General features: G+C 34.4%; 1 protein-coding gene across 1 annotated transcript; it reads left to right on the top strand.

Moving 5' to 3' along the window:
* Positions 1 to 7,903: 7,903 nt before the first annotated feature.
* LOC117703176 (olfactory receptor 5D13-like) lies at positions 7,904 to 13,083 on the top strand. Its single transcript, XM_076929042.1, has 2 exons — positions 7,904 to 8,058; positions 11,725 to 13,083. Exons 1-2 carry the CDS (start codon positions 8,030 to 8,032, stop codon positions 12,656 to 12,658), a joined length of 963 nt encoding a protein of 320 aa, XP_076785157.1. The 5' UTR covers positions 7,904 to 8,029; the 3' UTR covers positions 12,659 to 13,083.
* Positions 13,084 to 16,896: the final 3,813 nt, after the last annotated feature.

Raw genomic sequence — 16,896 nt, 5'->3', positions numbered from 1 at the left:
CACTAGAGTTAACCAAATGGTGAAAGGCAAGTGCAAGAATGTAAACAACAGAAACCAAAGTTACTTGCCATCACCAGAACTCAGTTCTCCCACCACAGCAAGCCCTTAACACAACATCACACAGAATTAAAATTACTTCTCATGATGATGTTAGAGGATTTTAAGAAGGTCATAAATAACACTCTCATAATTTAAGGAGAACACAAGTAAACAGGTAGAAGCCCTTAAAGAGGAAACACAAAAATCCCTTAAAGAACTGCAAGAAAACACAACCAAACAGGTGAAGGAATTAAACAAAAGCATCCAGGATTTAAAAATGAAAGTAAAAACAATAAAGAAATCTCAAAAGGAGACTGCCATGGAGATAGAAAACCTAAAAAAAAGACCAGGGGTCATAGATGCAAGCATTACCAACAGAATACAAGAGATAGAAGAGAGAATCTCATCTCAACATCCTTAGTCATCAGGGGAATGCAAATCAAAACAACCCTGAGATACCACCTCACACCAGTCAGAATGGCTAAGATAAAAAATTCAAGTGATGGTAGATGTTGTCGAGGATGTGGAGAAAGAGGAACACTCCTCCATTGTTGGTGGGGTTGCAAGCTGGTACAACAACTCTGGAAATCAGTCTGGCAGTTCCTCAGAAAATTGGACACAGTACTACCTGAGGACCCGGCTATACCACTCCTAGGCATATACCCAGAAGATGCTCCAATATATCTCAAGGATATATGTGCCACTATGTTCATAGCACCTTTATTAATAATAGCCAGAAGCTTGAAAGAATCCAGATGTCCTTCAACAGAGGAATGGATACAAAAAATGTGCTACATTTACACAATGGGACTATGTAAATGTACACATAAAATGTACATATAAAAAGCTTGTACATTTACTCATCTATTAAAATAATGAATTCGAGAAATTCTTAAGGTAAATGGATGGAACTAGAAAATATCATCTTGAGTGAGGTAACCAACCACAAAAGAACACACATGGTATTTACTCACTGATAAGCGGATATTAGCACAAAAGCTCGAAACAGAGCCAAGATTCAACTAACAGACCACCTGAAGCTCATGAAGAAGGAAAAATCAGTGTGGATGCCTAGGTCTTACTTAGAAGGAATAACAAAATACCCAAAGGAGCAAATATGGAGACAAAGTGTGGGACAGAAACTGAAGGAGGGGTTGTCTGGAGAACAAACCAACTGGGTATTCATCCCATGTACAGTTATCAAAGATAGATGCTGATATGGATGACAGAAAGTGCATGCTGACAGCATCCTGATGAGGCTGTCTCCTTAGAGGCCCCCCCAGAGTCTGAAATACCCAGAGGCAGATACTCACAGCTAACCATTAATCAGATCAAGGGTTCCCAATGGAGAAGTTAGAGAGAAGACTAAAGGAGCAGAAAGCCTTGGTGGCCCCATGAGGAGAGCAACAATACCAACCAACCAGAGCTCCCCAGGGTTTAAACCACCAGCCTAGGAGCACATAGGGAGGGACCCAAACTCCAGCTGTATATGTAGGGGAGGATGGCCTTGTTGGGCATAGGTGGGAGAGGTCCCATGAAGGCTGAACACTGAGTGGGGGGGGTGTAATTGGAGGGTGGGGAGGTGGGAGTGGGGGTAGGTGGGGGCACACCAACATAAAAGCAGGAGGAGGGGGGATGGGATGAGGGGTTCCTGGGTGGTGGGGGAATGGGATAAGGAGATAAAATTTGAAATGTAAATATAATATCCAGTAAAAAAGAAAAAAATATAAAAATGACATAAAAGATCACTAGAAGATGATGGATGAAAGAGGCCAAGTGGTAGGGGGATAGCAGAACATTAGTGATCTGAATGAGGCAGAGAGGAATACCACATTTAGAAGGCTGAGATAGGAATGGGCTATGGGAGTAGGAAAGAGTAAAGGGTTGAGTTAGTGTTTAGCAAAACAAAGAAATGTAGAAAGGGATCAATGGAAACTTCCTACTTTGTGAGTATAGTAAACATCAAAAGAACCTAGATTCATTTTTTAAAAAAGCATTTAAATGGAGGTACCATATAAGTCTAGATGACATGACTATGAGAAGTCAATGGTTATTAAATGAAAAACCCAGTATCAAATGTAGAATTCCTGTGTGTGAGCTGGTGGTAGTCATGGAGGAAAAAAAGGAGCCCACAATAGAACAGGCTATAGGTTTCCTTCAGATGTTCATCTTAGGATGCTGTTGCTAAAGATGCCAAACACTTGGTCTGTTTGGCAGTGAAAAGCCCAGAATGTCTGTTAACAGGTACTTTCTATACTGCTGGCTATTTTTCAGAGTAGAGGCAGGATCCATCTATGCAGATAGTGAGAAAATTCACTAGGGATTCTACATGTCTGTGGACCATATGAGGTACAAAAATGATTTGTCTAGAAAGACATATCCAGTAGTACAAGAGAGCATGGCTCTTACAGGTTTAATCAAGTTAGTTCTTTTTGGAAGCAGATGACTTCTGATGGAAACCAATAGCCTGTTGCATTGTGAGACCAGATTCTGTCTTCATCCATAACCAATGTACGTGTTTGAGTGTGTGTGTGTGTGTGTTTAATATTGTATATAGTGTCATCAGCCTCTGCTTGGTTTGGTCATAAGCCAAAGAGAAAAATAGTACTGCTGTTTTAGCAACATATATATGATGTCACATTCCATTTTAAGCAACTATTTTTATTCCTGTAGATTAGTGCTGCTCACAGCTTGTATCAGTGAAATTGTTGTTGTTGTTGGTGGCGGTGGTGGTGGTGGTGATGGTGGTGGTGGTAATGGTTGTGGTGATAGCTATTGCAGAAACAGATTGTAGGTCTAAATGTAGACAATGTGACTGTGGACTGTTCATTACTAAATAGAACCTCATCCTTTCCAAGGCTCAAAGAATATTGTGGATGAAGTGTAAAAAGAATGTAGGAGAGAGAAGTTTTGAGAAGAATGTTGTAAAACCATGCTTTCTGGACATAATATAGACTTTCCATTCATGAACATAAGGTATCTGTGGTTATTTGCACAATACTAGCCCAAGATTTAAACCTTCATGTCTTAATTCTGCATGAGGGAATGTATCATGAGCTCTACCCATAACTGATTGATGTGAAAAGATCCTCAACCCTCTGTGGGTGAAGGTATATCTGGCTATTGATTTGTATAAGAGAGCAGGCTAAGAATGCCAGTAAGCAGCATTTCTCTTTGGCCTGCTTCATTCCTTGCCTCCAGGTTCCTGCTTAAGTTTGTCCTTTGACTTCCTTTATTAATGGAGTGTAAACTAGAAGTAAGCTAAATAGATCCCTTAAGTGTGCAACTTGTTTTTTTTTTAATTTTTTAATTTTTTTTAGTTTTTTCATTTTTTTATTTCTTTAAAATACATTTCAGATTTTATCCCCTCACCCCATTCCCCTCACCACCCAGGAAACCCCTATCTCATCCCCCCTCCTGCCTCCACAAGGATGTGCCCTCACCTACCCTCCACTCCCCCTCCCCCCCTCAAATTCCTCCCTGCTAGATGTTCAGCCTTTATGGGACCAGGGATCTCCTCTCCCACCCTTGCTCGACAAGGCCATCCTCCCCTAAGTATACAGCTGAAGTCATGGGTGCCTCCCTTTGTACTCCTGGGCTGGTGGTTTAGACCCTGGGGAGCTCTGGTTGGCTGGCACTGTTGCTGTTTTCTTGAAGCCACCAACCCTTTCAGCTCCTTCAGTCCTCTAAATTCTTCATTGGGAACCCTTGATCAGATCAATGGGTAGCTTCGAGCATCTGCCTCTGGATATGTCAGACTCTGGCAGACCTTCGAGGAGACAGCTGCATCAGGCTCCTGTCAGTATTCACTTCCTGCCAGCCATATTGGCGTCTATCTTTGGTGATTGCACATGGGACCGATATCAAGGTAAAGTGGTCTCCAGATGGTCCCTCCTTGACTTTCTGTCTGTTCATAGCAACGTTATTTGTAATAGCCAGAGACTGGAAAGAACCCAGATGTCCTTCAACAGAGGAAAGGATACAAAAAATGTGGTACATTTACATAATGGAGTACTACTCAGTTATTAAAAATAATGAATTCAAGAAATTCTTAGGTAAATAGATGGAACTAGAAAATATCATCCTGAATGAGTTAACCCAATCACAAAAGAACACACATGGTATTTACTCACTGATAAGCGAATGTTAGCCCAAAGCCTTGAAATAGCCAAGATTCAACTAACTGACCACATGAAGCTCATGAAGAAGGAAGACCAAGTGTAGATGCCTGGGTCCTTCTTGGAAGGAGTGACAGAATGTTCAAGAGAGCAAATAAGGTGACAAAGAACAACTTGTTTTTATTTTTGGTGTTTTATAAGACTTTCAAAAGCAAATTAGAATTCTGTGGTATCTACAACTGATTAGAGAGTGAAGGCTTAGAAAGTGAATATGTAGATAGAAATAAAATTTTTGAAGAACTAAAGAAAATTGTATTTGTAATGTTTCAACAAAATATATTAATTGGTGTTTGAACATATAAAATAAGATCTTGATATTACAATGTAATATAGGAGTGATGATGCATATATTTTACCTGTGTAATACTAGAAATATCTATCTTCTTATGTGAGTTTTAAATTAACTAATTTATATTTAACCTTTTATTAGCATATATTACATATAGTTATGGGCTGTTTTCATTATTTTGTGCATGAACATAATATATTTTGATTATATTAACAGCTAATTACTTTCTCTTGTTGAATTTTTAATTTTACTGATTCCTTCTTATTGTCAACATAATTTGGCATCCCCTTCTTACCTCCTTGCACAATCCTTTCAACTATCACCAACATCCTAAATAAAGACACAGGTCCTACTTTAAAAGAATGTGTTTTACAGCTTTAAAACAGTATGTTTTAAAAAAAACAATGACAATTAGAAATTTTCTATATGCTTTTAGATAAAAAACAGCACCTGATAAATCATGCATTATTTTTATAATACCTTTCCTCATTTGTGAATATTATTGTCAGTTTTTTCCTTAAATACTTGTGGTAGTGAAACATTGGGAAGAACAAAAAAAATGGTTTTTTTATTAAGAAGAAAATAACAAAACTGCAAATGCATGATCAGTCATCATCAATGGTGTTTGAAATAGTCTTGGCTTAGGGAGTGGCACTATTAACAGGTGTGGCCATGTTGGAAGTAATATATTACTGTGGGAGTGGGGGGGGGAGGCTTTGAGAGATGCTCCTCTTAGCTGCCTGGGAGCCAGTCTTCTCCTGTTAGTCTTTGGTTTAAGTTGTAGATCTCTCAGCTTCTCTAGCACCATGCTTGTCTAGATACTGCCATGCTTTCTGCCAGGATGCTTGTGGATAATGGACTGAACTTCAGAAACTATTAGCCATCTGCAGGTAAATATTGTTATTAATAAGAGTTACTTTGTAATAGGTGTCTCTTTACAGTGATGGAAAGCCCTAAGCCACCAAACTTATATACAAATGTATAATGGATTGAGAAAGAAGTCAAATGATACCTTTGTTCAGTAGCCTAAATTAATATATGTTATGGTATATCTAAACAAGGAGTTGAAAGACTTATATAAATAAAACATTATGTTTTGAAATAAGAAAGTGAAGTAGATAACAGAAAATGGAAAGATGTCCCATACTCATCAGTGTGTTAAACATAGTAAAAATGTCCATTCAATCAAAACAATTTACACAATTGATGTATTTCCCATCAAAATATCAACATAAGTTTTTTTAAATTTTATTTTATATTTTATTTACATTTCAGATGCCATCCCTTTTCCCCCTTTCCCCTCCCTAGAAAACCCCTGTCCCATGCCCCCCCTTTCCTTTTTGCTTTTATACAAATTTTTTAAATGTTAGTCAAAGAATTTATAAGTTTGGTAATGCTCAATCAGAAGCGTAACCCAATACCCAACCCAGATATAAAAAACTATCTTTGACTGGTGGAGACATGTGAACATCTGCCTCCATGCCCCCTGTCTCTTTCTCTCTCTCATCACCTAGCTTCTCCTCTCCTTCATCTTCTCTCCTTACTCCATCTCTTCCTCTCAGTACTCCTTCCCACTTAGCTCCTCCTACATATCACTCTTCCTGTTAAAGTAAAACTTTTCTCTCAAAATACAATTAGAGCATACTTATTCCTAATTGTACCAGTGAGGTACAATAATAATACCCAGTCCATCATTTTTCAACATAAGTTTTTATAGACCTTATAAGGATACAAATACAAAAAAAAATAACAAAAAGAAAACAAAACAACACAACAGTATCAGGACAGCTAAAACAATCATGAACAGTGAAAGAAATTTTGGAGCCATCACCACCCCTGATTTAAAGTTGTACTACAGAGATACAGTAATAAAATCTGCATGATATTATTTTATAGTCAGATTTAATAATGAGATGATAGCGCAAGATAGATTACTCTGTGTTTGAATACACATCCTGCTCTTCCAATAATCCAATACTGTCTGTTTATTTCTACAACTCCAGTATAAGATTCTGTTGGGCAGTGAGGGCACCCTCCTCTGTACGTTCATTACCCCTCAGACATGTGCACACATAAAATAGTGGGTGGATGGTTGGAGATATGGCTAAGTAGTTTAAAAGCACTAGTTTTTATGCTGAGGGCCCATGTTCAAGTCACAGTTTCTACCTAGTACTCACAGTTACATGTCACTCCAGTTCTACAGAATACATAGATATCCTTGGCTACCAGGCATATTTAGGGTGCACATGCATATATTCAGGCAAAACACACATACAAATAAAAAGTTAAAACTTTACAAATGCAATGGATTATGTTTTTACAGAATTTGACATTTGATGAGTCCTATTTACAAATTTGCAGGAAATGCAATAAGATAATTTTAGAGATAGTTAAACACATGTGTACAGGAGAGAAAAATGTAATTATGTATATTGAAATATATATATTCAGGGATGAAGATGCCTTCAGCATCTCTTTGATTGTTTAGGATTGTTTTAACAGTCTTGATATTGTTTTTTGTGTGTACTATTTTATTTTCTCTTTTGTTGTTTTTGTTGTTGTTTTTCATAGGGAATAGAATAGTATCTATAAGGTTTGCAAAAAATGTGTTCTGATTTTGGTGGGAAATACATAAAATCTGTACATTGTTCTTGAATGAATGGGTATTTTTAATATATATATTATATATACATGTATGTATATTTTTATATATTTATATATATAAACAATTTTTTCCTGAACTACTTTTATGAACTATTTTCTTTGTATAAATCTTTACTCATATCTATTAAAGTATACATATTAAAGTATATCAATTATATATAAAATTATAATTACATAATATATATTTTATTAATTATAATATATATTTATTTTATATTTATATAAATATATAATATAATATTTTATATATAAATATAATATTTAAATATATATAATATATTTTATTAATTATAAAAGTATATATAACTATATATACATATTATATATAATTACATTACTTAATATTATTATAAAAGTATATATAATTATATATACATATTATATATATTAATTACATTATTTGTACACACTCATATATGTATAAATTACATATATTCATGTATATATACTGCATACTGCATATATACTTTACCATTAATCATTATGATTACAGAATATGGTTGATTATTTAAATGCCCCAGGGCTTTAGATATGTAACATACAATCAAAAAGGACTGTGTTACCTCTAATTGTTCAAATTTTATTCTCCTAGGTAATTATACAGTGAAAAGCTCTAATCTTCTGGTTCCCAATGCCTTGAGGACATATATTTGTGCCAAATTTAGAACCAGTGTTTAATTTTTAAATATGATATTCTGGCTAATATTTTGTGTTTGTCTTAGAGAGTGGCTAAACTTCACTTAAAACACACACAAAAATACTGCAGATGAAGATTCTTCCTGGGCTACCTTTATTGTTTAACTAGTAAGCAAGAAGATTTTTGGTACCTCATTAATCTTAACAAAGAATTCTTGAGTAAATGCATCATTCAGAACCCTCTGCATTTAGGTGAGTTGACTCAGTTCTATATTTCATTTGCATGAGAAAATGAGGCCATAGTGTTCTTTACAATGGAAAGCCTAATTTGTGGGTCCTGTAAAAGCTTAAATCCAGCTTTCTTCTTCAATGAAGAATTGATGTTTCCTGTGTATCTATCAAGGAAAGAAACATATTGGATTAAGAGTAAACTCTAAGGTATTATAACTCTCTGAATGTGAGAACCACAAGGTTTTAAATAAAACTAGAATTTGAAGTATAATATGGTGTCATAGACATATAATGTCAGCATTTAAAAAGTTGAGACTAGAATATCAGATTAAAAATTCATTCTTGATTGAGTTCTAAACTTGTGGCAATGGTGGCTACATAGTTATTTGAAGGCCAGTATTGGCTACATACAAGCTGGTATCAGAAACCTAAAATAGCAAAAACAACATGTTGTGGTAGTAGAGAAATGGCAAACATTTTGGCTTATTATGTATAGAGCAGACATATGGACTGTGTAATATCTATCACAGAGAATGATTCAATAATGCATGAGGATATTGAAAAACAGGAGAAAAATAATGCCTTTTCTTAAGTTAAATATGTTAGTTTTGACAGGGTGTCAAATATTCCAGGGTTTAAAAAGAATGCAGCAGCTTTATTGAGAGTGAATGCATAGAGTCTGGTGGTTTCAAAAATCAGAACAATATAGACTTCATATTTCATTCCACAAGACAAAAAATGGAATTACTTCTTTTTTCTTTTTCTTTTATTGGATATTTTATTTATTTAACTTTCAGATGTTATTCCCATTGCCCATCCAACTCCATTCTTAAAGGCATAATTGGCAGGAGAGCCTGCTTATGTACATTACCCTCAAAATATCACATAAAATATTTTTACAGGTTAAGATTGTTCTTTGACAATATCATACATGTACAGCCTTTGTTTACTCTCTCCATCTATTCTTTCTGATCTCAATCTCATCTCCATCACCCTTTAGACAAATTTATGTTTCCACATTCTAGAATTTTTATTTTATTTTATAATAATCTGTATATCTAATTTTGGAACTATGTACTGGACACTGATGGACTAATTGTTTTGTATCAAACTGAAGCAGGTGATTACCTTTAACCCACAATCCAACAATCATTTATAATTCTGCAAGGACTAGAACTGTATGAACCTTTACTGATCCATGAGTACTGACAACTTCAATTTTAGCAGAACCAGTACAAACAACTTTAGCTATACTTGCCATATCTGTCTGTGCCCAGAAAATAGTATTTTCACCCTGACTTACACTGTTTCTTACAGTTTTTCTCTTCCTTCTTCTATAGTGTTTCCTGATTCTCCAAGACATGCTATCATGTTCAAGGATCAACATCCATCAGTCCATTATTCTGAGTGTCTTGAGGAGCCATAAGCTTCTTAATTCACTATTGTTCACTGCAATGAGGTCTATTCTTAAGGAGGAATGCAACATTTGGTAGAATAATTTACCTAGTATTGATGTGCTTGTGAAATGAGGCAAGACTGTAGGGCTGGCATTGAGACCTGATATCTGTTACAGTGGATTCTTCAAGAATTGCTGTGTTTTTTCCAATATTGTTTCTCTGGGTTGGAGGCTATTGTGACCCTGTGAAAGGAAAATGAATATGTGTAGGAGAATCTAAAAAATGATGCTATTCTCATTGAGTGTCTAGAAAATATCCTGTGGCATCTATAGCATAGTTCAGGAGAAATTTTTTTTCCTATGTTTTTCCTAAGTGTGTACATTTGTGTACAAATTGCTGTAGGCTTGATTAGCAGAGATATTTACTAAAACTTTGCACCTCCCATACATCATATTACAGGTTCCACATTTTAAATTCAGAAAAAATTTACCTTATAATTATTTCATTTGCCATAGAATCCAACAGTTGCTGGATTATGCAAGAAATTGATTTCTATGAACCCTTATTTGATCTGTGAGTATTGCCAGCTTCTCTTTGTGTGGCGTGAGCACAAATACATGTAACTATGTTTGCCACAGTTATTCCATACCCTGAAAATAACATTTTCCTTCCTTTCTACTTGTTTTGGGGTCATTTCTTTCTTCCATACCAATCCAGATCTTTCCAGAATCTGCTTTGAATAACATATTCGGGGATTATACTTAGTCCATTATTCTCACCATGAGGAGCCATGACTTTTTAAAACAGTTTTATTCATTGCAAAGACTTCTATGTTTAAGGAGAAGAAAAGCATTTGATAGAGCATTTCAAGTGGTAGTGATCTGCCTTGGAAATGTGGCAAGAATGTAGTAATTGTGTTGAAACATGATGAGCATTGCAGAGGACTGCCAGGCATTGCTTGTGGTTTTCTGCTCTTCATTTGAGTAGGAAGCTGTTGTGTTATCTGAAAGTATGATGGAAATATATAGGAGAAGAGGAAGTTATCTTCATCGATTTAGTTTCTAAATAATACCTGGAAGCATAGTTCAGGGAGACATTTTTTAAAAAATATATTTCTAAGTGTGAACATCTGTGTATAATTTTCAGGAAGCTTCATTATCATAAAATCTTTACCACTTAAGCTGTTGTCTCCTGTATAACATACTATACAACTTAAGGTTCATTACAAATTTGCCTTCTGACTTATTTCATTTTTAAGATATTATATATTGTTATTTCACAACATGTATATTTGTGTTTTTATTAATATGCATTTTAGGTGAGTGAGAGAGACTATGCATGACAGGAGAGGGTGTCCCTGGAGCTAAGTTCTGAGGAGATTTGAGAATCTGGGCATGGGTGCTGAGAAATGAACAGGTTCCTCTGTAAGAGCAGAAAGCTCCTTGAACACTGAGGTGTTACTCCAGTTCAGCTTTTCTTTCACAGTTTTTTAAAAAAAATCTTTTTACTATTGAAGAAATAATAATAACGTTTGGAGTTTTAGGCATTAATTTTAGGAAGCCTCCATTTTGACAGTAAATTTTGGCAATGCTTTAAACTTCATTTAAAACTTAAAATGTTTTGTGTGTGTGTGTGTGTGTGTGTGTGTTTGTGTTCTAGTTGACTTTTTGTAAACTATGTCTAGTTGACTGTGTTGCCCATAGTCTAAGCACATATTATTGAGTGATAAATTTTCTTTTAACTTTTACATTTTGAACATTTCCCCAAAACATAAGACAGCCATATATTTCTAATAACATTATAATAAATAACATAAGAAAACTCCAAGAATAAACCTTTAATATTCAAAACAGTTTATTATAACTAAAAAATTAATATTGCCATGGACTAGTTTTATAATATGTTTTGGGCTTATGTTACTTGAACTGCAAAATGCATCAAATTCATGCTAGTGATTGATTAAAGGGGTCATTTTCATAAGACTTCTGTCTATGAAAGTAGAAGCATTTTCTAATTAAAATCTTACTTGGTAAATTTGGACTTCTTTTTATACAATTATCCCTTCAATATTTTAAGTTGAAGATTTGTGTCATATATATATATATATATATATATATATATATATATATATATATATATATATTTGAAACAATACACAACCTATTATTTTTAAGCAATATTCCTTAAGACCCAACAAACTGCTCAGTAAGTTTTTGTCTTTTGTCACCATTCTCTCTTGCAAATAATATTTCTCTAATTGATAGCTCACCCTTTCCTCTATTTTCCATAGTATCTGTGAAAACGAGACTTCTTCAGTGACCTTCATCCTTGTGGGCTTCTCAGAATATCCACACCTCCAGGTGCCCTTGTTCTTCCTGTTCCTGACCACATACACAGTCACTGTGCTGGGGAACCTGGGCATGATTGCCATCATCAGACTCAGCCCTAAGCTCCACACTCCCATGTACTTTTTCCTTAGTCATCTCTCCTTTGTGGATTTCTGTTACTCCACTGTTGTCACACCAAAGCTCTTAGAAAACTTGATTGTGGAAGACAGAAGGATTTCCTTCACAGGCTGTATCATGCAATTCTTCTTTGTATGCATATTTGTGGTGACAGAAATCTTCATGTTGGCAGTGATGGCCTATGACAGATTTGTGGCAGTATGTAACCCTCTGCTCTACACAGTAGCTATGTCTCAGAAGCTCTGCTGGTCCCTGGTAGCTGCATCATATTCCTGGGGTATAATCTGTTCTTTTGTATTCATACATGTTGTGTTGACTTTGGTCTTTTGTGGGACCAAGTTCATAAATAACTTTGTGTGTGAGCATGATGCCATTGTGGCTGTATCCTGTTCTGACCCCTACATTAGTCAGAATGTTCTTTTCATCTTTGCTACTTTCAATGAGCTAAGCACTCTGATGATCATTCTCACCTCTTATGTTTTCATTGTCATCACTGTCATGAAAATGCCTACCACTGGAGGGCGTTACAAAGTCTTCTCCACCTGTGCCTCCCATCTCACAACCATCACTATTTTCCATAGCATTCTCATCTGTCTTTACTGTGTTCCCACCACCAAAAGTTCTTGGCTTCTGGTCAAGGTGGCTTCAGTCTTCTACACAGTCATCATCCCCATGCTGAACCCACTTATATACAGTCTCAGGAACAAGGATGTGAAGGATGCAGTTAAGAAACTATTGTGCTCATCTTTGTCATCATGAAATGTATTCCCTGAATAATTAGGTATTTATTTTAGTGTGCTGGTTTTAATTCTGAAAGCAAATAGATCTATTTTTCAATGTTTTTAAAGCAAACATTACAGTGTTATCACTTTCCCATATTGAGTATCATAACTTGTAAACTATAAATACTATTATAGATTGATGTGTTTAGTATTTAAATTAAAATGTCATACAGTTATTTTAATGAAAATATTTAGGTTTTGAGGAAGATTTTATTATATTTTATACATCAAAATGTTTTAGATCATATGTATAATTTTATCAAAAAAATTTCTGAAGTTTGAGCTTGAAAACTGTTGAATAGGAAATATTGGTTATGAACGATGCTTTTTACATCGAACTATATGGGCTATTTTGCACTGAAATCATCTACTTTAATAAACACAAAAATACAATTCTTCTCATCCTCAGGCTCAGCATTGTTTTCCTCTTTGGAAAAAGTATCTCATTATATTGAGGAAGCTCTTTAGTCTAGGCTTCCCTAATGTTCTTGCTTTGCAGCTACTGGGATTAAAATTATACATCACTATACACAATTTTTTTCTCTTACAACATTTCAAAACACATAGATAATTATATTTTATTTAATTAGTATAAGTACTTGCTAACAAACATGTATGTTAACCCATATAAATTTGATTTTTTCCATATTTTTATGTAGATTTATCTCTGTGCTTTCTTTTTGACATTCTTATTTGAATTGTGTCTAATAAGTATTTATGCAAGTCTAGATCATTTCTATTCCAGTAAACTATAACAGCCAACATGTATTTAACTAGTAAAAGTTTGCAGGTTTTCTTCCTTGATAAAAAGAAACAATATTGAACAATAATATTAACAGACCAGCATCCACTAGTAGCAAATTGCTAAGGTTTCCTTGACATTGACTTTTGAGCAGCTTGGAGTATTATATGGGGCTCGTTTGATAATAGTTTTCAATATTGTTTCTTAGATGGGACTACTGGTTTTGTGGGGTTGAGATTGACATTACTTAAATATATCCTAAAAGCATAGACCAATTTCCTGTTAGCATTTTGTGAATTATTTTACTACTTCATGTATCAGGAATAATGTAAGAATATTACCCTCAACTCATAATACTGCAGAGTTCTGTTCCAGCAACTCAGAGTAGAATGTGAAATGAATCATTAAATTGGAACCATTTCATTATTTATATAATAAACTATTTTTAATCTTTTTATTGATAATCATATTAATATATAACATAGAAATGAAAGTGGTCAATGATTTTTCTAAAATTTTTAAAATACTGACGGCCAGGAGCTAAGAAGTTAAAAAGTAGCAGGTGATCTCTCTGAGCTGGGTCTGACTTTGACTGAAATCTACAACACATTTATTTGCTCCTGTAGTCAAGGCCCAGGAGAATTTCATTTTTGGAAAGATTCCGGCTATTAATATGTGTTTTCTGTTATTAAATATACATAGTAATCCCAGGATATTAGCCCACTCTTTAAGTAGAATTCTCCAGAACAAAAAGTATACTGTATTGTAGTGATTCCATATAAACAAATAGTTGACTTTTAATTCTTAATGATAATCCTATAAGAATTCTTAAAATCATTTTAGCAATTATTAAGCTCTTTTATAATAGGACTGCCTTTAGGTTCTCTCTGATAATCAAATCTGCAATGAGAACTCTGCCTGTCTTCAAGTGTCATGAGGTAACTGTTCCTGAGAAAGCAAGCAGGCATCTAGTACTCATGCCAAGAGGTTGTAAACCATTAACTAAAGGTCATAAAAAGTGAACTAATGGTTTACTAAAGGTGCAAGGAAAGAAGATAAAAATATTGACTGGGTTTATCTATACAAAACTTTACTAATTATTTATTCACAAAAGTTATGTTTTTTAACCCTCCTTGTACCTGTTGAGCTTGAGATAGGTGATGAATATTTAGCATGGTTTTGCATATAAACTTTTCTTGTGTAAAGTTCTTATTCAATTTATGATTTGAATCTATGTATAAACATGTAATGAACTTTTTACCATGTGATCATGTATTCAAAAAGATGAATATGTGTTGAGTACAAAAAAAAAAAGAAAGAAAAGAAATCCCTTCTCGCTGTTATTTGAAAGCCTTTTTCACACTTTTCTTAGAGAACTTTCATCGGAAACTGTTTAGAGAGACTTATAAATCAATGCTAAAATCACTTTTCAAAGTATTCCTTTTTCTTCCTGCAACTAGAAGACAGATAGAACAAGGGCTACTTTACTTAATCCTCTGCTGTTTTAGGATGAGGTGCTGAACAGTTTCTCTCCTAAAAGGAACTCAGAAGGCAGGTCATCTACTGAAACATAGTGATTTAGACTTAAGATAGATAAATGTTTTACTATCACACAGCATCTATAAATATTTTGTACAACCAACTCTTACCCCCATGGGCCCTCTTCCACCTCGTCTGCTTCAAGAAGAACCAACAAGAAAGAAGAACATTCAGTTCTGGCAAACAGCAATTGATGTATACTTTAATGCTTTAAACTTTTGAGTATTTCTAATTAAGTGTGAAACCTTCTTATTAAATCTTCTGTATATTTCCAATCATCATACAGTTTACCAGCTGATTTCCCAGGTATTTTCTTTTTTTTTGATAAGGGTTTAAAAAAGAATTTCTCTGTTATATCATGGGTGATCTGGCACTTGCTCTGTGAACTATGCTGACCTCATGAATATCCACATGCTCTGTCTTCTGGTACGGGTATTAAAGCCATTTCCCAACACAGCTGGTGGGTTTTATCTTGTGCTGTTATTTATTCAAATGTTATGTACTCTCCCATAAGATCTGGTTACCTCAGGTAAGGAGGTACTCATGTACACCAAGTGTAGTTTTGTAAACGCTGCTCCCCAATTTAATTTGTTAATCAACAATTACAGCCTGAGATTGTGTAGTATGGAAAGAAAGGTGGGTCTTGATAATCCAGTGAAGAATCTCAGAAGAGACCAAGGATAAGAAAAAAAGAGACAATGAGAGGCAGCTGTCATTGAGAAGTGATAGACCATGAGCACACACATGGCCAGGAGAAACAAGTAACAAGGGACATATGGCTGTGATGTAAGTTAATAGAACCAAAGCCTGCTAAATACAGCTAATAAATAAAATATATCAATTGTGTGTCTTTCATATTGTCTAACTAGAATATACTAATTCTTTTACATACAGCTCTGCTAGAGATTTTGAAATATTGTACATTTAAATTTATTAAATACCATTTATATATTACACTGATTAAATTTTATTTTCACACACAGAAGACATTTTGAATGGAGTATAAGCAGTATGATATAATCTTAGCTATTTTGGTTACTCACTGCCTATTGTACTCTGGGAAAAAGGGGGCTTAAGAAATAAAGGTTTACCATCATCTCTGACTAAAAAAACATCTGAGAGAGTATTAATATCTAGAACATAAAAGAAACTGAAAAAATTACTTTTCTATGAAGAGGTTTTCAAAATACATACAAGTTACTGATAATTACTTTTTAATGTGTTCATCATTCTGAAACATAATAAAAAAGAAATTGACAACCATATTGAGATTAAGTGTAACTTTAGGCAGAACAACTAGTATGTAGGAAACAAATGATCAGAACTAGTGAGGGTACTTGGAAATGGGAATATTATTAAAAGTTGCAGGGCATATAAACATGTACAACCACATTCAGTGTGGAATGTTGAAATAAATTTGAAAATAGAACTTTCTCATATCTCAGATATGCCACTCTGGAGTGTGCTCTAAATATTCTGTATCCCCCTACAGACAACCTTACTCATTGGTTCTCATTGATCATCTAGTTAAAAAGGTGAGTTTATGGAGCCGCTCTAGGTGACCAACAATATATTAATAGATATTGAAATTATAGTACATATATGAAACTTGTTTATTCATCTGCAATAAAAAATAAAATTATGAAACTAACAGAAAAATGGATGAAATTGGAAAAAGTATATTAAGTGATCTGACTTAGGCTTAGATAAACAATTGGTATGTGTTCTCTAACATATGCCACTCTTTTCATCCAATCCTTATATTTTTTTAAATTGGAGTACATGTTAAGGCTAGGTATTGAAAAAGACATCACTAGAAGATGGTGGGTGAAAGAGGCCTAAAGTTAGGGGGATAGCAGAACACCAGTGATCTGAATGAAGTAAAGAGGAATATCACATTTAGAAGGCTGAGATAGGAATGGGGTATGAAAGTT

This window comes from Arvicanthis niloticus, chromosome 2 (genome assembly GCF_011762505.2).
Source record: "Arvicanthis niloticus isolate mArvNil1 chromosome 2, mArvNil1.pat.X, whole genome shotgun sequence".
NCBI lineage: Eukaryota > Metazoa > Chordata > Mammalia > Rodentia > Muridae > Arvicanthis > Arvicanthis niloticus.
This window is presented reverse-complemented; position numbering and strand designations above follow the sequence as displayed.